Here is a 22,220-nt window from a genome sequence, read left to right as displayed (position 1 = left end):
AGGTGTGGGATAAAAAAGTTAGGTCAACACAACACAAATGTCTACTCACAAGGTAGTAAATCTACAGTTAAAATATTAATTTTACACTAAATTCTGTAAAAAGAATAATTTTATAACTTTTCATCTAAACAAAAGTAAATAAAACCAAATAAAGCCAAGACATACAGAATGTATGAAGAATATAACAAAGTGGATGGTTTGGTTACATGCTCAAACATAACATGTTACTAACTAATGCTCTCCATCCTCGTCATCCACTTTTGATTTGAGAATCTATGCTACAGTGCTTTACGCTGGACCTCTAAGTTATAAACCCAACAATATTGCAACCCCTAATCCTATATTGCTAGCAGAGCTAAAAATACACTTGGTTGATGAATACGTTGAAGCTCTAAAATCATTTTTTTCTCATTTTTAGGTAGTTCTGGTGGAATATCACTTATCATTTACTTATACGTACAGCATAAATTTTCTTAAATTAACGCAATATGGAAGTTGTGGATTTTTCTGACTTACCTAGGAGAGATGTCACAGCCTTGTCGCATAAAGGCTCCAAGGGAGAACCACAGGCTGTTGAATATGCCAAACTCATTAGTAGACTCATTGGTCTGGATCTGCCCGTCCTCATACTCCTCAGTGTGCCACTCGTAGGGGCTGAAGCGGCTGACGAGGAACAGCACCACGCTGACACCAATGTAAGCAAAAACTATACACATCCAAATCTCATAAGCCAGTGGATCCAAGAAAGAGAAAACTCCAGGCTTGGATTTCTGAGGCTTCTTGATCATGATGGAAATGCCCAGTGACATGAAAGGCTTGGAGAAGTCAATCACTTCCTCTCGCACCAATGTGATGGTCAGAGGAGCCACTGCGATGTCTGCTTTCTATCAAACCAGAAGGCAAAGAAAAAAAAGGCAAAAAAAGGTTTAAGAAATACCACTTGAGATTACAGGGGCTCTCAATCAAAGCTATCTCATTGAAAACCTTTAAAGCATGCATTCGAATGAGTAGATCAACTCACCCCATATACCAACTCTCCAACCATCCCATTCCAGATTTTGGTCTCTGCATCTCTTGCTCCATATTTTCCATCCCCCACTATTTTCAGTTGATATTTGAAGCCACAGTGCTTCGCTATCTCAGCAGCAAGATCTACACAGTAACCCTCGTAGCGCTCATTGTCTACAAAAAGGTCAGCGTTCTTTTTCAGCATTACATACGGAGCTTCCTGAAGGACAGGAAAAAAGAGCAGCACACATGAATTCAGCACATATGAATTACCTTGTGAAACACAGTATAGCCTTGTAGCGTGAAATCAGTGATCTGGTGTTATTCTACATATATTTAACTACATATATTTAACAAAAACAAGGAAAAAAAACCAACACTTTTCTCCGTAAAGGGAAAAGTGTCTAAATTAAAGTGTTAAGACATCTATTCATAAAATAAGGTACCCAGTGGTCCAAGAACGGAGACACTAAAACCACAATTAAAAGTACGCAATTAGTTATGGACTCATTATTAAACATACCAAAATGGTGGTCACAATAACAGTCTTGTTTTCCATTCCTGTTGTGTCATTTGTAAAGACATCTGATTTGGTGACAGCCATTTTATCCATTTCATTCCAGTATCCAATCTGTTGGAAAAAATAAGCAATAAATTCAAGAAAAAGTAAGTGCTGCTTTAATGGACAGCTTGAGCCTTGAATTCAAACTATATAGTCTCAAAAATTTTCCAAACGCTCAAATCTTGTATAGATATTCATCTTCTATTCAAATTGGATATCAAGAGACTTACTTTTACAGGACCATTACTCTTTAATTCCATTATATTCACTGAGTAATTGACTCTCTTGCCATGCTGGTCAAATTGGATGTTTCCTGTCAGTCCTTCCACTCGAACCTTGGAAACACAAGATCAGACGTGTGTAAGACTGATTTGACATGAATAAATCTGTGTGACAAGCAAACAGTGGTAGTGGGCTTATGTGGAAGGCAATAATTAAAAACATGGAAGCTATCATTGTTGTTCTTATTAATTATGATCAGTCAAGTAACACCATTCACCATTCATTTGCAGGTTAAAAGTTGAGATTTTCAAAGTTAAATTAATTCTTGATGTTGTCTGGGTCATGCAAATGCAGTTTTGTCAGGATGAATAGGTAATAAATGTCTCATAAATCCTTTCAGGGCTTAATCCGTAAATAGCTGCCAATTTGAACAACAAGGATGAAATGCTCTTTGCTAAGTCATCAGGAGACGATTGGGACAGTTTCAGAGAAGTAAAATACTAATGTGCTAATAAGGATCTTTTTTACGTGTCTTTTTACTTGTCTGAAGTAATACAGTCCTCAAAAACATATTCACCCAGAGTTTCATTGCCCAAAAATCAGTGCATTGTGATGTTGTCACGACCTCATCCAAGTTCCCTAAAGTGACATCCATTTGGATCGGTTAAGTGAGAAGTGTTCTTTGCTCTTTGTTTCCTATGACTCCCCTCTTCTTGAGTGTTTTACCATGATACCTAATGACTTCAAATACTTCTTTGTGCTGAGCTACGAGGCAGCAGAAAGTCTGAATGAACCCAGTGGTGTCCAGATTGAAGAGCATAAACTCAGCATGTATTCAGAGAACATTCATTAACCAAAGGAACTAAAGTAGAAAGAATGGGAAGGATCCTCTTGATTTTTTTCAGGGAAAATCAGCATTTCTAAAATGCATTTGGTGGAGTGGATCTCTTAACTTCACAACATGGAAACTCAGATTTTCGACATACATCCTCTCATTTAGTTGACAAACTTGAAAAATCACCAAAGTTTAAGTTCCATTTTCAGTTGGCAAGTCACTGTATTGCATGAAAGCTGTTACATAGGTCTAGACTTGAGTGCTGATGTGTTACTAGTTGTTTCCTATATGGATGGCACGTCAGTACACTGCATACTATACTCACAATGTAAAATCCATATTAGATGTTACATAGTCTGTAACAGTGTTCAATCAAACTCACAGGTTATTTGTTTAGTTAAGTTGATTTGAGACCAAGAAGAAACCTCTTTAACTGCAGAAGAAGATGGATGGATGGATGGATGGATGGATGGAAAAACTAAAAATGAAAAACAAATTGAAACGTCCTTTCAAAAAGAGATGAGGGGGGGAAAAAAACAAACTTGTCACACACGGTGTTAATACTGTGATATTCATCTAGCTGTAGAACCCCCCTTTGGGAAAATATTAAAGTTAAAATATTAGGTAAAAATAGGTAGCATAATATAAAGTTTGATTCTCTCTCACTTTCACCTCACTTTGGGGGACATTTGAAGGTAAGAGCCATGTGATCTTGGGAAACTAAACATCACTGATCAGGTTTTGAGAGCAACATAAATTGATTTGGAAGAGATCCAACACCCTTGGATCGGCTTATCTTCTGACATGTTTGATCACAACCCAGGACAGCATCTCTCTGTCTTCATGGGGTGGTTAAAGGCAGCTAATCTTGATCTTTTATAAGTGTATCCTGACTTCCAGGGTGCCAGACAAAAAAACATCAAAGGCAAGAACTGATCAATTTTGGAAAAGCTTTCTGAGACATTTCCAACTGATACCTTTATCATTAAAAGAATCTCATCCTAGAAGCTGTTTTGGACACTTTTTTCTGCTCTGCATTAAGAAAGAGTGTAGATGGACAAATCAGTGTGGTACAGATAAAGACATAAAAAGAAAAGAAAAAAACATTTGAGAACCGTGTTACTGATCTTTCAGAAACTCAACATGATAACCATGAATAACTGATGCAGCATCATAGTTTACCATCAAATTAATCTCTATTTAGTGTGTTTCTTCTTCTTCTGAGAGCATATTTCTCTGTGTACATATGCACTGTAAAAATCAATCTTTGACAAGTACTTTCTACCTCGATGCGTTTTAAAATGCTATTCTTTTAATGTGTCTACTGTTACCACTGCAATGAATCCTCACCAGCAAAAGAGGTGAGTTACCTGTTTCAGTGCTCGCTCAATCTCCACACCCTGAGCCCATGGCACAGCAGGATTAGCCAAGCAGTCACCAGTGTTGGCCCTCCTGGTAAAGTCAATGCGTTGTTTATGAAGGTATCGAAAAGCTTCTGTCATCACCTGAACGGCGTCATAGGTCAGCGCAGATGTATACTATGGCAGAAAATTGGAGGAGATTATACATGAATTATATATTATATATAGATGAATAATGAAGGACTGTATTGCCATCTGGTTAAACATAATATAACTAGTTGACAAAAAAAGGCTTTAACTGTAAGCTCCGTATTCACACATTGAATAAATATAGTTGATCAAATAAATAAATGATATTTATCTGACATTCTGCACTAGATTACACAGTGCATTATGCTTTATCCACTGTCTTTCCCTAATTAGACAGCATATGATATATCATATGTTTGATGCTGGTGCTTTCTTTGTTTATGTATTTTTGTAGAGCAGTTTTGTTGTTTTGTAAATGTCAAAACTTGAGTGAGTGCTTTTTTTTAATCAGTGTGGCCTTAAAAACAGCTTGAACTTTCCCAGTTACAAAAAAACGAAGGCTACTTTTGGCAATGACTATGCAGCTCTGGTTATATTTTAATGTAAATTTATCTGATTTGTGTGTTTGCCAAAACTGAACATGCCATTCCAATTTCCAAAAAGCTGACTTCATGTGGGCTGGTATAGTAGAGTAAACTAAACAGAATAATCATTGATGATTTCAGTATTATATCGCCTCATATGTGCATGTTAAAACTCACCCTTATTTTACTGTCAGCTCCAGGATATTCTTTTTCTTCTAGTGCCTCCCATCGCTGATCAAATTTGGAAACCAAGGGATCATCAAAATCAACAATCTGAAAGCCTGAAACATTTGCTCCACCATACTGAATTTTGGACAGGTCTCCATCAATGAAACCCTAAAAAAACAGATCAAAATGAATTATTCCATCAATTAATACACTTATAAAGTCATTCTTTAAAGAAAAAGTTGTAAATGTTGTTTACACTCACCAGATTGGCTATAATGTAGTGGTAGCCTTTAACATGTCTGCCAATTGTGATGACCTACATTGTTGTGAAACACATGTGCATTAAAACAACATATAGGACACCTCGTGAAGGAAAAAGCAATTCTTAGTTGACAAAAACAGCTTAATAAAATGCTTGATTGAAGTTCCTCTTGTATGCCATTTTACACTGTTTGACAACTACACTTATAAGAAAGTACAATCTAAATCTGCCACATATTTATTCAGACATTATTAATTTGTTTCAATCAACCCTCACATGTCTGACAGTCTTGGCCGTTATCACTTTAAAAAACATTGTCACTTATAGTCGCAGCTATTGCTAGACAGAGATATCAAGTTCTGACGCCAGTTTTCTTATCAGAAAAGACAAAAGCAAAAAACTAACATATCTCAACCAGACCCCTTTTCAGTACCTCATATAAATGGCACACCTGAAACTAATCCCGCTGCTTGACTGACACCTTCGTTTGTCAGGGCTGCTACTTGATGCAGATTTGAATAATAACGTCTTGCATCTCCTATGTAAATGTCTTTGACATAAAGCAAGAAACTTCCACCTCGACAGTCTCTGTTTTTCCCTGATAAAGAGGCAACGAGGCTGTAGACATTGATTTCAGTCAGCATTTGGTTAAACAGACGTCTGCATGCTTTAAATGCTAATCAATATGCCTCCCTCGTGAGAAAAAGGTTAAGTAAAAATAGTCTGCTTATGTGCATTTGTTTTCCCTTTAATTGCAGTTTTGTTCACAGCCTAAATGAACAATTAGCATAATTGTTATGGTGCCTTTCTACATCTGCTGGACTGCATGGTCCATGTGACAAGGCTACTTTTGTAAGTGCTTTGTCAGATACACATTTTTTAACTGGATCTTACTTTTCTCCTACAGGAGTAATTAAAGGACAACAAGGTTGTTAGCATTTCCTGCACCCCCCTTTTTTAATCACCACAGATCCATTCCCAGTGCTATTTACACTTCCCAGTAGAGTTTTTACATATTTGGACTCTATTAGTTCTAATATCATGTATAATTTAAGCACGGAATAGTAAAAACATTTGTTTTTTGCTTTCAATGTTTTGCAAACGTACATTTTTTTTTAGCTTTCTTTACAAACAACAAGCCACTGATCATTATACCGATGGAGCCTACTGCATGTAATTACTTTACCCAGAAATTACTTACGAGAAAGACTACCAAATAATAATAATAATAATCTACAATGTACCTGTTCCATAATGTCCTTCACTTTATCCTGTTCACAGTCCAGTATCACCCTCCTCTCTTTTTTGTTCTCCAGATCTTGGAACAGTGAGCGGTAGGCCTCATCCTTTCTCTCATCTTTAAGGTTTCCCACATTAATGGCAGTTACCTGCCACTTTTTCTCTGCTGCGGTGTCCAGAACAATTTGCAGTGTTGTCAGGCCTGAAGAAAAGATTGACACAGAGTTAAAATATTAATCATGTTGTCTCTCTTTATGCTTAACATATGCATATGTTTTATAATGGTTTTAAATTATTAACTGCACATTCTCTTTAGTCCCCGAGATATTTTTGGCCCTATGGCATTTTAATGGCTCAATGCAGTAATCATGATATGCAGATTTCAAACCTCAAATTTCAAGAAGTCACAGCAAGCACGCGAAAATAAAAATGTGGGACGCAGAAAAACAAAAAAGAAATGCAAGAGCCTAGCAGAAGCAGACATAGTTTGAAGAAAAAAAATAGACCAGCAGACAAGACCCGTTCAAAAACATTCTCATCTGCTTGTTGAAACCCAGTGAAGGTTTTACAGCGACTCAGTGCCTTATGTAAAGAGCTCATCAAGATGAGTCACAGGTATTCTGGCATGAACCTGACCAACATGTGGGAGGAAAGTGGGTCTAACAATACACTTGACTGCATCAATACCAACATTTCATATTTCATTTCTGCTCTATTACTGTATGTTTTAAAGGAGTAATTGAGTATTTTGCTTATTTTTTTCACAGTACAATCTATCCTGAACGTCCACTCATAGTCTTTGTCTGATATTTTGAATTGCAAGACCTTCAGAAAACCTTGAAAAATAAGTGTCTTCAGCAAAATCTCTTACAGTATGTGATCACTTATTTTGACCGTACTGTTTATTCCAATATGTAATATAAACAAAATGTTCAGTGAATAACTGACACAGCTGGTGCAGTTAGCTGTAGCACTGGTCAGTCAGTGTGATGTGTAGTGTGGTGAAGGCAAAGATATCATGTCTGTTTCAGATTATATTCGCATCATCCTCTCTGTCTGGTTTCACTGTTGAATCTTTGCTGTTATTGATTGCTGGTCTGCTGAGGGCAGTTAGAAAGCGGTTTAATGAAAAGGTTGAGTGTTTCATTCTGACTTGCCGGTGAATTACAGATGTAATCAATTTCATGCGACGCGGCTTTGATTTTATATGAGGAAAATGGAGACTTGCAGTTTTATCTGAATGAACTATTCATCATAGTTGCATTAAGGTCAAAGTAGTGGTTAAATGTGTTTTATTGATACTTAAGAAATTAGATAAATGAAATGAAATTTAAGTTCTGAGTAATATGCAGTGAAAATAATTAAACAACAAAGGCAAAATGCTAGTTAGCATTGGCTGAAGTCAAATATAATCTAGATAGTGCATCTCTGTGGACTGTACTTATAGTCAGTAGCTGCTCTGTTGGGCACACCTTACTAATAAAACCTTTTGCATCCACAACTGCCTTATTTCTTTGTTGCATAGATTCAACAAGTTGCTGAAAACCATTCTCAGAGATGTTGGTCCATGTTTACATGATGGCATCATGCACGTCCTGCATCTTTGTCAGATGAACATCCATATTGGATTGAAACTGTGGCCCTTTGAGTACAGTGATTTCATTGTCATGTTTGAGAAACAAGAGTGAAATTATCTTAGCTTTGTGAAATCGTGTGTTATCCTACTGGAAGCAACTATCACAAGATGGGTACACTATGGTCATAAAGACATGGACATGTGCGCAACAATACTCAGGTAGGTTATGCATTTTAAACAATCAGTTAGTAACAAAAACCCCAAAGCTTGCCAAAAAAGTATACCCTGCACCACTGTAGCGTCTTTTTTCTATTCTAAGCTGGCAGAAATGGTCTTCTGTTGTGATCTTCTGCTACTGTAGCCATGTGCTTCAATGTTTAATATATTTTGTATTTAAAGATGCTTTTTCTGCACACCTTGTATGTAAGCGGTTATTTGAGCTGCTGTTGGTATCAGCATGTAGAAAGCAGGCCATTCTCCCCTGACCTCTGGCATCAACAAAGCATTTATGCCTAGAAAAATCCCAGTAGACCAGCGGTTTCTGGAAGACTCAGACCAACATGTGACATCAACAAATGTCCTGCATTCAAAGTCAATTTTATCACCTTTTCTGTGGCCATCAAATTAGCTGATGAAACATTTGCATTAATAAGTAATTAAATGTATTAAAATATATTGTCCACCCCAGTGTACCCTTTAACTTTATAACTAGATCACATCCCACCCTACACTCTTTTTACCTGAAAGACTATATCACCATGTAATACTAGTTTGTTCCTGTGTATTTAGTGTTAAAATATATACCGTATTTAGTATTTTGCTTTTGTTACAAGTTCAATGACATTTGTAAATGTAATTATTTCATAAAAAAGGACATCATTGATTTTGTTACATTCACTTTAAGTCATTCAATGTTGTATATAATGTAAGAATATATGTGACTTTTTCGGTTATATAATATTTTATAATTATTCACAAACCCATGATTTTGCACGTTTTGCAATGAACAACAAATACCTCTTTCAGTGGTCTAAAGCAGCACTTAAGTTAAATGTTTCCTTTACTACCTTTTACATTTGACAATTTTTTTATTATATTGAATCATGACTCCAAATACATGAGAACATGTACAATACGATGTAAAATGTTTAATTAAGGGTCAAATAGGCTCAGATTAAATAGAGGATATTGATTCGATTCCTACAAATTCATCCTCACATTAGCTATAATCTGTTTAACAAATTGTGTTCCCATATATCTACTGTGCTGAAAGTCCAACATCCTTCCCCAGAGTGAACCTGTTATTCTTTGCTTAATGCCTATTGAAGCACCACTTAAATCAATTGCAAGTGTTTAAAGGCTTTGTTTTAGGAAGAAATAGCAGGGGTTGTGATTGCCTACAGGTCTGCTATAACAGAACTTGAATCTGCAAATTTTTTATTTGGGTTTATTTTTTGTTTATTTTAATCTAGATTCAAACATGTAAATGTTTGAATGATGTTTAGATAAAAGTATGGAAATTATAAAAAAAAAACCCAGACTGGTACAATTGTAATATTTGACAGCAGAAATAGCTATTTTAGTGCTTATCACTGCTGTAGACAGCGCTTTTATTTGACCTTGATTAATTAAGCATAAAGTCTCCAAGCACGAGCATGTGACCTTATTTAGACAACAGTGGATTTCTAATATATTAGCAAATGCTGGCATGCTTAGTGCTGGGAAGGTTACTTTTAAAATGTATTCCACTACAGATTACAGAATACATGCCCCAAAATGTATTTTGTAACGTATTCCGTTACGTTACTCGATGAGAGTAACGTATTCTGAATACTTTGGATTACTTAATATATTATCATGCTTTTTACAACTACATGAATGTACTATTGCTGTGTGATTTATTACTGTTACTGAAGGTCCGCGGCTCCGAACCGTAGTAAAGGGACCTCTGGCTAATACTTCAGGTTCAGTGTCGGGCTAGTAGCCGAAAAATAGCTTTACTTTGTTGTCTGGGTCAAGTTTGAGACAGAGAGAGGCGTTGAAAGGCTGCTCCAACGGAACTTATTGTTTCGGAGGAAAACACGAACACGGTGTACAGTCGAGTCTTAATAGCTTACTTACAACTGGGCTCGTCAGGCACTCTTCTTGGCTGCAGTGGTTATTATTATATTTACATGCTTCCAGCTCCCGTTTCTACTCGATGACAGCTCATACTTTTCCACTCACCTTTTTCTCCCTCCCTCGCTCACAGATACATAATGCGTATGGCAGTCCATTCTCCCTGCAGCACGGACTACACTGCCCATGAGGCTACATTCTTTAGGGCTGTAGAAAACATGGACGACGCGACAGCTCCCCAAAAATGAATGCCAAAACGTCTCTATCGCCCCCTGGTGTCTGGCTGCAGTATAGGTCATAAACCCCGCCTCCTCCATGTTAGCGAATGGGACTGGTCAGACTAAAATAAATTAATTCCCCTCAGATAAATTTTTTCCAAAGATTCTTTCTTTTGTCATCAATAGTTCTCATTATGGTGATTTATGTCCAAGGGGTCTCCTTTCCCATAAGTTTGATTCTAATTCCTACCGCGGTGATGTTAAATTGGGGTGTAATGTCATCATAACAGCTTTGACTGACAACTGCAGTCACCGAGAAACTTGTAACGGACTTAGTTAGCAAATTGCATCCATAGACTGTGTAGGTTAACTGCCAAGGCAATTAGACCTGCTAATTAGTGTTAGCCGATCACACAGTTTACTATTGATAAGCACCTAAATTGAAAAGACTGGGCATCGTTTGAGCTTTTTTGGCCTCCTTTTAAATGTACAGGTTGGCCAATCAGAGAGAATGTCCTCAACATTTGCAACAGGGAAGATGTCCCAAGCAAATATTTCCACTTCCTGCTATAAAGCTGAAGTTGCGGTAAGGGAGACCCTTTAGACAAACTTTTTGGAGATGGAAGAAAAAACAAAAGAAAATATGACTAAGTTTTTGTTAGTAATGGTAACTGTACCGTTTTGCTGTAACTGTAACTGCTGTTGGTGTAACCCCACACCCCACGCATGGCACGCAGGATGGGCATCAACCGTGAACCAGTGAATTAGATAAGCACAAGAAAATGGATGAAAGGATAAATGGAGCCCACTGCAAAGTAGTCACATTTTTATCACGTTAGAAAAGATCAGTTGCAGCTCCACTTTTTGAGATATTTATCAGTTGTTTACCAAAAATAGGTTCCCAGTACCTGACCTACACCATAATATTGGTCTTCTCTTTAACCTACTCTTTAATCTATCTTGATCCATTGTTTAAACCAAGTTACTGGCCATAGCTGACAAGGTATTTGCTGGTTCATGCATTAGCCTCAGTTTTCTAATAGAATTCATCATAACCAGTAACAACTCCATTGCTTCCTTTCTTTCGACTCCCTGAGAAACACCCCCACACATCCTTGCATCATTTACCAACAAGCTTAGTCACTTACAGTCTCTCTCTTTCCTCTTCTCTCTACACTTTGGGTTGCCATGGGAATGAGTGGATCACACTGACCTAATTAGACAGCCATGCAATGATGAAATATGCACAACAGGCCCCTTAGTGCCACAGCGGACGTACAGTAAGGACAGCAGGTCACTCCTAGCATTAGCATGGGGACACTGTGAAACAGCTGGTGCTTCTGATTTTAGAGAGGAACAGTATTTGATTCTGCTGTCAGTCAGAAAGGCTGACTGGTAAGACTTAGCATGCTGGCAAAAGGAAGAAAAGCATAGCAAACACAAGAGATGATTTGTAAAGCAGACAGGACAAATGGGAGGATAACGTTAGTGTATAAAGAGCAGGCAGGATATGTCTTGGATGGGAAAAGGTGCAATGGGAGACTTTAAGAGATGTAACACTATAGAAAGTTAAAGGTAATACAGAGCAGAAATGCTCTAAATCCTTCCTAATCCATCCACTGTGTATCCACTCTAAACTGTGTGTAGACAGCAGCAGTTTCACATCTCTATGTTGATTCACTTCTGTTGCAATAAACCACTTAGTGCTTCATATAAATACTTACATATAAAACTATCTTTGGGAATTTATCAATGTTGCATACCTTCAAAATGATTTCTAAAATTGATCTGAACATTGTCTCTTTTAGCGTGCTGAAAATAAAAGAATTAGTCTATGAGCTAAAAGAATAATTTGATGTGTAACATAAACACTGAGTATTCCTGTTAGGATAGAAGACTTAATACTGTTATTCCACTGTAACTAGATAGTACTGAGCTTTTAATTCTGGTTTTTCATTGCAGTAAGAGTGTTAATAGAGAGTGGAACTCTATCTGTGGAAGAGATTTTCTTTTCAGTGTCAGTTGCTCCAGAAGACTGCATTGTGCTTCAAGGGCAAAAGTCACAGAATCACAATTAGCAGGTGACAGCATAAAATGAATTACATGACACAGCAAAGTGAGATAATGCAAAAGCAGGAGTAGATTGTTCTTGAACCTTTTGGCTGCCATCGCCTTTATTACACCTTATTATTAATTGCTATATTAACCATTCTTCTCGAATTCAGCCACAGCCATCTTCCATTTTACCAACTCATATGCCGCTAGCTCAATTAAAAAATACAATTGTCATGCTTATAAAGCATATAGTGTGTTCGACGTTTCAGGTAGTGAGAGAAAATGTCTGCTGGAAGATATAAAATCTTATTTCCAGACTTCGACGTTATCAGTGTCGAATTTTGAAGAATCACTTATGAAAGGGATCAAAGAAAAGGGACGAAATAGATTTGAATATGAAGCAAGCTGGGATATTATAGTTTGAGGGTAGATAATATTTCATGTAGGATAAATTCAGCCCTTGATCTTATCCAGGATTCCAAATACAGGTGTACAGGCTCAGGATAGAGATTATTTATGGCTAAATAATTTAACTTATTCTCTAAAAAAGCTAGTTTTATCATTAAGGGCACCACTACTGCTGTATTAGTGAATGTTTGTGATAACTGCAGACTGTAAAAACATGATGAGTGCTATGGTGACAGTCTTCAGATTCTGTAATCCTTAATCTTGGGAAAAGCCTGCCTGTCTAACTGACTGATAGACCAAAAAGGGTATGGCTTGAATTTTAGGTAGAGTTGGAACCAGAAAAGCAACTGGGTGTGTGTATTTGTATATGTGTATGTATCTGTGAGTCTGTTGTTTAATTGTGAAGTGGAGCTGAAAAATAACACAATGTGAACTAAGCATGGTGCAACTTTTCCTCTCAATTAGGATGGTCACACCATTGCTGACATCACATCTCTACGTAGAACAAGTGTGGAAATCAACAGCTTTAGGCCGTATCATCTCCACTGTATGTCAGAGATGACTCTGACTGCCTCTCCTCTAACCTCGCCTTGATATTACATTACACTCTCAAATGGAGGAGGTGCTATAGTTGATTGTATGTGACAAGCTGTTTGTAATGAGCCCATGCCCTTTACCTAGCTTCACCTGTGTTGCACACAGTGGGATAGAAATGTTTTGTCACAGGATAAAAGCGGTTGCTCAGGATTCTGTATTCATTTGATCAACCGCTTCCCTGTAAGGGGACAAGTGGACCAAAAGTGTATCAACAAAATGTCTGTCAGGAGGAATGGGCAAAGTTTGGGTCCACTTATCCTCCATGAGAAAAGGTCACTAGGGGGACATGCGAGCCTTTCCCCTAAGAGGACCAGTGTTCCCAAAAGCTATACTAACAAAAAGCTACATGTATGCTAACTTACAGCTTAACAGAACCAGCAAATTGCTGGATAGATTACTCTTCTGTAGCCCCTTGTGACAACTCAGCAGCTGAAAGTAGCAAACATATAATAATATCGTCTAACTTACAGTTTCTGTGGTTTATATTACAGAATCCAAATATCTGGCCAATAATGCAGTTTTCAAAGTTCATAATTTCACATACATGTTTTACAAATAGCCATAGGATTAGCACTCAAGCTTCCAAGGCTACAAGATAACCAGCTGACAACAGTGGCAGATTTTCTTTAGAGAATTTCATGATGAAAATCCACTCAAATCACACTTTGAAAGCTATAAAACGTGTTCACTTCTTACCTCGATCGCTGTCGTAGAGATAGGCAAACTTGTCCCACTTGTAGTACTCAATAAGGCTGAGAAGGGGACCCTTGATATCTGGTCGCATCTGGATAATGAACTGATGACTTCCATCCAGAGGGAAGCTGGGTGTAATGAAGGAGACATGTAGCGTCCCACAAAACGAGGTGATGGTGTTTACAGACTTCTTGTCATAGAATCCAAAAATGGCATACACTCCTCTAGAGAACTGTGAACAGACTGAAGAAAAAAAAATTGTGTTAGGACATTGTACTGAATGTTTACTTCATTGCTTTTAATCCTGATTGAATTAAATTGCAAACTTCCTTTTCACTATTTAGCAGAAAACAAGTTGCTGTCTTTTATACCACGGATGATTTGCCAGAGCAATGTCATATCTTATTTGAAACAAACTCTTCTGACATTTATTTGGGAAGCATACAGTACTCCCTGCTATAATTCATAGCAATGTATATAACCAAGACCTTTATTACCCTCAGTTAGTGCATATTAGGGCCAGAAACAACCATTAAGGGACATCTTTTTTAGTTTCTTTTTCGGCTGATTAATGGATAGTTTCCCATAAGTTCTGTCAGGGGAGTGCTTGTGTTCAACAGCAGCAGATCCAATCTGAGCGAGTCACTTTGTGAAACTTTTATGAAATGACCTATTGCTTTATTTGATATAGTGATAATGACTGTGATTGATATTCTGTTTGTCTTAAAGATTCTTTAAAACTCTATATCAACTTTTTAAATGTTCTCTGTTTTATGGTATAGTAACACTGCCCCGAGAAAAATGTAACTATTCCACATATTCACAGGTATATGATTATGGGGCATCCAAATATGCTTCAGTGCACTGCTTCACCCCCTTTACCATTAAGAGCAGATGCATCTGTAGAATATTTAATATCCACAATATATTGTGAGATTCCATTAGATTTAATGTTTGCCTTCGTTAACAACAGTTTAATTATATACTGTGTGATTACTCTGTGTTTATATTAGATTACTTGTATTACATCCTCATTCTGCTGACTCTCCAAAAGCACCGTATTCAATAATATAGGACATATGTTCTGGTCCACATAACACCAGGGATGTAACTGGCTTCTAGCATTCATTATGCAAAGATCAGAAGAGAGTACTGAAAACTCAATGGACTGTAAACATAAATGCTAAATGTCTATCTTATCCTTTAGTTGCTTTCGGCAGTGTTTTTTAAACATTTTACTGGAGTAGATAGATTTGCATGCTCCTTGTAAATGTGTATTGATCAAATGTAAGTTAATGAGGGTTATTGACTTTTGTCATGTTTCTTTCAGTGTAATTAATCTAGTGATTTGTTTTTTTGTCCAGTATCATTGTGAGGTGCCTCATTGACAAAGGGAACTGGAGTCTGTGTAACAGATATGTGGTGTGACTATCAGTTTGATATGTTACTTCTGCAGGCTACTAGGTGTTTGTAAAGGTTTACTTCATTTTTGCTGTAATGCTTCATATATGTACACAGGGAGTATTCTTTAGCCACTTTTTCATATTGTTAAATATTACCAGCTTCATTAATGAAATCTCAGCTGAAATTAATTTAATTAAATTCTTTCTCTGGCAAATGACTTACTATTGTCCAGTCAGACTTTGTTCCTGCTGAACACGATCGAATAGAATAGAATAGGACTGCAATAGAGCTGTAAAATTGCAAAAGTTATTTTGGGTCAATTCCTAAAATATCTGGTTGAAATTTGGTCAAATTAAACACCCAACAATCAGTTGATGAAAAGTAAATTACTATTTTCAATGTGCATTTTGGAAAGGAAAGCCTCATTACCAAGCTCTGAGCTCAAAAATCTCATATCTTCCATGATTTTATTGAATGAAACAACAATTTGAGTCCAATTTTAGCTATTTCAGCAAACTGATAAGACGGTTTCCATCCTAAATGAAGATAACACCTCTATTGTTACCATGTGTGTCACTACTTTTGTTTTCAGGTTACTGGAATATTTAAAACAATCACAACGACCAACATGGAAAACACACAAAAATAAGCTTTTTTTAAAAAAACAAATAAGATTGACCATGACTCAAAACTTCAGAGACGTTTGCTCGTGTGCTTGAAGTGCTTGAAGTTTGTGTATTTCGAAATGTGGCCAACACTAAAGTCATGGTGCACTGACACAGGCTAAATTTAATTTATACCTCATTAAACCACTGGAGGTCCATAGAAGCTAGATTTTCACGGTGGTGCCTTCCTGTTTTTTCTTTTCCTGGAAAATATAATTTTAGCAGTTTTTCCTCATCTTTTGGTAAGTGAGTTGAAATATTTAACAGTAGATTAATTGCTCAATGCTGTATACCAAATGATTTTTTTATGAGGCAATGAAAACATTACTTGTTTACTTGTCAAACCTTTGTTTAGAGTTCCTTGGAAAACATTCACCCCATAGTCAAATGCACACACAGCCCTTTAAAAACTGGCTAGAATACCAGTGACTCGCTTTCTTCCACCGCCATCATTCATGCACTTCAAATATCTTTAACAATCCATTGACATGAGCAATTAAATGTTCATCACAGCCACCGGAGCCGAACTGTTAACAGTCCAATCACCTCCATCAGTCTGTGACACCATTTCTAATCTTTTTAGCAGATGACACTGGCCAGTAATGTGGCCACAGAGAGATTAGACCTCACTAATCTAATTTCATTTTTTGTCTCCGTGCAAGCTAACAGAACCTAAAGTGTGTTGACTGTTAACTGTCACAGTCTAACCTGAGAATGATAGTGTACAGGTCAATGAAGTAAAAGTCAGAAAAGAAGTTAGGTTACATGTTAAATAAGTCAGGGTAATTTAAAGGAACAAAGTCTGAAAATATGACACAGGTGGAGAGCTTTGAATTACATTTGAGATAAGCTAAATATAGTTGTAATTTACAGATAATGTGCAACTTTGGTACTGTGGCTACATGGAGACGCTAGCTACTGTAGTTCACAGTAAGTATCTTCCATTAAATTTTTAAAACACTGCTTTTTGAAGTTGCTGCTGAATTGTTCATTTCAGGCCTTTGCTGTTAAATCGGAATTTTGTATTACTTATATTCTTTTCTTATTTTCTGTTTGAGATATTTTCTTAAATAAGATAAAATACTGATCATATTCTAGACAATTACAGTTCACACAAAGAGAATGCCATATATGTATGCAGTTTTGTTTCACTTTGCAGCCTCCTTTTTTCTTTTGCTTTGCACCCCCTTTCCTATTTCAGAATAGCTGGTGAAATACATTTGTAAGTATATGTCATATTTTGTTCCAAGGCATGATAATTGTAAGACTTAAAACCCGCTCTATAACTCACCCTGGCACCATATTTCTTAAAAATGTACCATATTCTAGGTCTCCTGGCACTTATAGAAGCTAAGAGAGTTGCTGCTCTTTTTTTCTGTCGTTGTGTCACATCTGTCCATTGTCATGTTTCTAGCCTTGCTATGCTGACACTCTTGCTGGTGAGCTTGCTGAGTTTGCCCAGGATTAAAACTCACTGAGCTCGTGCTTAGAAACTGGATATCCCCATGACTGTGCTGCAGCTTATGCCAGAGAGAACAGTTTGACAACATGTTACTTTATTACCAAATATGGAAATTCACATCCAGAAGCAATGCGCTGTCTATTTGTCTGTGCAGGGACTGTTCAAAGGACTTTGCCGTCTGTGAAATGTGACAGAAAAAGAATGAAAAGTAAGGTTTTTAATGGGTGAGACTTCTACGTGCACTTCTTCAATAAGGAATTTAGAAATGTTTAATTAAGAAAGAAAAGCCAGCCACAAACAGTAACTCTTAGAAACACTGGGGATTTTGGAAAAGCCATTAAGCCTCTGTCACATCTGACTGCTTTTCAGTGAAACCAGCAAGTATTCACCCTCAGAAATCCCCCTCCAAACGCAGAAAAAGGAGTGATTGGGTAAATCTCTTTTTCTAGTGTTTTCTAGTGTTCTTGAGGTCACCCTAATTATGCACCATGAGCAAAATGTTGAAACAAATCTTATTATTGCTCACTGCTGTGTCTGAAAATTATAGCATGGTGCCAGTTTTCCTTCTCTATCATTCTGTTTATGAAGATAACATGGGGAAAAAATTCAGTTCTCACTAAATTTTGGAATGTTTCAGCAAGATAAACAGACTGTTGATTTGGGGACTTGTAATCCTAATATTGTTGTTACTGACAATAGTGTATAATATAAATAATATATCTCTCTATGTATGTGTCTGTGCTTGTGCATGTTTATCTGGGTTATTTGCATTTGGTTATGCATCCCACTTATTTATTCATTTAGTTTTAAGTCGTTCATCTATGAACCAGTAATGTCAAATAAAAAACTAAAATCTGATCAAGGTAACGTAAAACATAAGGCAGTCGTTATATTAATCTTTACATAAAAACAATAATTAAGCATGTTGCTGTGTGCTTCTGATATATCCAACTGCCTCTGAAATGTCCTAAATCTTTATACAAAACAGAAAGAAAAGAGCAGAAGGGAACAATAACAAGAAAATTGCTTCCTTAAAGTGTTGAATAGAGGATCGCTATACATGGGCACATTCTGTATTGGACTATTTGAACAGAAAATGACACATCTATCATCGTAGAGATTACACAAATATACACTGAAACCCCTGAGATCTTAATATTTAGACTCTTCACCACATTTCAAACATGCTACACTTTGCCATGAAGATGATGGTTTTCTTAAATTTGAGCTTCACTGTATATCAAGACATGCCAACGCAACACTGTTGCATCTGTGTGCATTTTTTCTACACTTTAATTTAATGATTAAATGTGAGTTTTATCAGAACACAGTTAGTTAGATATTTTTTCCATTGAAATTTAGTTATTATTTCATGTACAGTACATTATCTACAGTAATTTGATGCTGATTAATTGACCAATTTGATATCCACAGCAGATGCAGCAGATGCACAGGCACATTAAGGAGAAAACAGCATGTGTTATTACTGTTTTGTTTTTATTTTTGTATTTTGTTTGATTTGTTTTGCCTGAAGTTGGGTTAATCTAATGGATAGAATATGCCATTTCTTGTAACAACTCCATTAGTTCACCCAGCAGTTGCTCCACATTATTTGTGCTTACATAAACACTCATCAGGCACTCCGTGGTCATCAGAAGGTTCTAATCCCTTCATTACAGGATGACGTTAAATGTGCTGCAAAAGTGACTCTGGCACAGTTTATCACCTTCCAAAGAGAAGGTGTACCCTTTGAAATATATTTAGCCGTCCCAATTAGCTGACCTCGTTTTCACCACTGTGGCACTGAAGGCAACTTCGCTGCTCAGCCACTGTTTACATGACTGCTCCGTCACTGATCAAAGATTAAACTTGCATAAATTTGCAACTTCAGCTGACATCTAATATGCCCTGAAATTGTCCAAACAACATGGATGAATTCTGCAAATTCAGTTAATCTCATCAAAACATACTTAAGTCTATCAAAGTATGCCCATAATAATAATATAGTAAAGCTATTATTTTTTAATATTGTCACCATTTTAAATGTGATAAGTATCTAATCATATTTAAGCTTCAACATAGTTTCAATGTATTTTATTTTGAAAATATCAAATCCAGTAAACAGAAATCTTTGGCATATTGGTGCTTTTTTATTAATATCTACATAAAGAAAATACACAATTTCCCATTCAGTAGAAAAAACTGACTAAAACAGGCATCCAAATCTGACAAACCATCTGGTAACAGAAGGCCAAAATTGGCAAAGTGCTTCAGCAAACTGATGAATCAGTGTAATGCACATGCATGCATTCGCACATGCCACGTCACTGTGGTGATAATCATCAGCAGTCCACTCACATCTAACAGAACTCACTGTTATATATCTCAGCATCTCCAACACTTCTGTTCTCACCACATAAAAAACTGCCTCGAGACCTTAGGGCTTTTATGTAGAACTGATATGTCACCAGTTTGCACAGCATAAAAGCACCCCAAGGAAATTTGTCACTGATATAGTTGTTGCACAGGAAAATTTTGACCTTGGATGTCTACAAAACACTGGAGAAACCTGGTGGCTTGTGGCTTCCCAAAACAACCCAATGGTCATGCTACTGTTTTGTGAAAATGATATTGGAAGATGGAAGGGATTTTTTGTATTATTTTTTTTTAATAATGAAAAAAGGACAAGTTGAGAAAGGACTGCAGTGAAGGACATACTTCATCAAGCTAGAATTCACGGCACTCGTGGGAAGAAAAATTTTTTTTAAATCAAATTTATAGTGTAGGGAATCTTTTTATAACTTATAATATGTTTTCCTCTCAGCAAATAAAAACTAAATTTTATTTTATTCCCTTTTTGCTATGTTGTTTTGATAACCTTTTTCAGGTTTGTTTTCTTTATTTATTATATTTTGACTGCAGTAAAGAAACAAAGGCAAGTTTTGCCAGTAAATGCAAATGAAATATTTAATAAACATACTATTCATTGACAAGTAATCAAAAAATGAGGTTCACGGGACATATATGGGGAGTTATATTTTCATATTTTTCAACATATTTCACTGATTAATGCTTGTTCTATATGCTATATGCATTCACTTTCCTGTTGCGTATTAGATCACAACATTAACTCTACTCATTTTGTAAAGATTTCTGATAAGGTGGGGTCTGTTATGCTGGTAATTAATATAAAATTCCATTGCATACAGGTTAGAAAATTAAAATTCATAAGCCATGTGCTTTAACTGATGATCAGTTTATGTAATATATAAGTATGTAGCAGAATCCAGCAGCTGGTTAGCTTAGCAAAGCATTGAACAGCTGTGCAAAGCATATATAATATATTAGATGTAGATGGCAAGTAAAATGTTTTTTTAGACATCTGTGACAAAATTTAGTTTTTCACTTGTTTTATAACCTCAGTAAATGTTCTTGTTTGTGGATTTATGGTGAGTTTCAAATTGTATTTTATAAAGCATTAATTCCACCTTGTAAATGGTGGTACCACTAAGCATTAAATAGAAGAAAAAGCATCCTGTGCATTAGGGGTTGTCTACCTTATGCATTGTCCCCAGATATTGAGTTAAATTTGGGTCTGATCTGATTTCAAGAAAACAACATGGGAACAATGAAAATGCCGAATTAGATTCAAAGGCTCCACTGTAGTACAAAGCAAACAGAACTTGCCTAAAAGCACCTTTAAATTCTATTTAAAAATGATTGTTGCATGCATTATATAAACCAATCTAAGTAACTATTGCTCAGAACAGCTGCCAAGAAACTAACAGACTGCAGACTTTATGATAAGCTAAGCTTACAGTAAGAGATAAAGATGTGTGAATCAGTGTTCAACAAACCAAATAACTACCAAACTGCATAAGAACCATTCACTGTTACCAGAAAGAATGTGGTTTCCAACTGCAATTAGCAGGGTTAAAATAAAAATGGCATTTTCATTTTCCTCTTCATTCTAGACAAGAGATGCTTTTAAGCACCTAAAAAAACATCTTTATTGGCTCTCCTGGGTGAACTCAATCTTTTTAGGCCCTTGCACAGTCCTCCTGTGTGTTCAACAGTGCTGTAGGTGATGTAAGGACAGCTACAAGCAGCTTTTTTAACTAAATTTATTGCTGTGTTCCTAAATGCTCTTGTAGTACTGGATTTTTTTTTTAAGTATTTGCATCCTTATCACTGTGGCTCAGATATAGAAAATGGGAAAGAGGTTTCTAACTTAAGGCTCTGACACGGGAACAATTTTGAGATTGCATTTTTTCTCAATTAACACACATTTTAGTGCAGAACAGAATTCCTACTCTTTTGATTCCCAGACATTTTCTTTAAGTTGAAGCCTGTGGTTGTGGTTGATGAGTCAAATAAATGACCTCATGTTTTTTATTTTTTTCCTAGACACTTCTCCTCAGTGGCAAACAATATGAATTCATGGAAGTAAGTGAAGGAAGGATTAAGAACGTACAATATGACATACTTCCCCCTTTCTTATTGTGTTGCTTAATGCAGGCTTGATAAACTGCTAAATTTCTCTTCCCTTTGCAGTTACTCTAGTTGAATTATTTCTTTTATTAAGGCTTTCATCATTTGATTGAAGTAAAATTTATGAATTTCAGTGCTAAACGCTGACAACAACTCTCAAAATAAAGACTCAGTGAAGCCCAAGTGAGTTACTCCACCGTAACATTATTTTTAACATTGATCTTTATAAATGGAGAGTCCTTTCTAAATCCATTGTGCAAAC

The 22,220-nt window shown here is 36.3% G+C and overlaps 1 protein-coding gene across 5 annotated transcripts in view; it reads right to left on the bottom strand.

The window, feature by feature from the left end:
- gria2b (glutamate receptor, ionotropic, AMPA 2b) overlaps window positions 1-22,220 on the bottom strand; it is a 53,867-nt gene that overhangs the window by 7,770 nt on the left and 23,877 nt on the right. For all 5 annotated transcript variants that reach the window (XM_082506062.1, XM_082506061.1, XM_082506060.1 and 2 more), the window contains exons 3-11: window positions 13,940-14,179; window positions 6,277-6,473; window positions 5,033-5,086; window positions 4,780-4,938; window positions 3,998-4,165; window positions 1,801-1,905; window positions 1,532-1,639; window positions 1,022-1,228; window positions 517-884 (exon numbers count right to left, since the gene is read on the bottom strand). In XM_082506062.1, the coding sequence (XP_082362188.1) occupies window positions 517-884; window positions 1,022-1,228; window positions 1,532-1,639; window positions 1,801-1,905; window positions 3,998-4,165; window positions 4,780-4,938; window positions 5,033-5,086; window positions 6,277-6,473; window positions 13,940-14,179 (1,606 nt within the window). The remainder of the gene's footprint in view (window positions 1-516; window positions 885-1,021; window positions 1,229-1,531; window positions 1,640-1,800; window positions 1,906-3,997; window positions 4,166-4,779; window positions 4,939-5,032; window positions 5,087-6,276; window positions 6,474-13,939; window positions 14,180-22,220) is intronic.

The sequence above is a fragment of the Aulonocara stuartgranti genome (assembly GCF_965226115.1).
Source record: "Aulonocara stuartgranti genome assembly, chromosome: 2".
Lineage (NCBI taxonomy): Eukaryota > Metazoa > Chordata > Actinopteri > Cichliformes > Cichlidae > Aulonocara > Aulonocara stuartgranti.
This window is presented reverse-complemented; position numbering and strand designations above follow the sequence as displayed.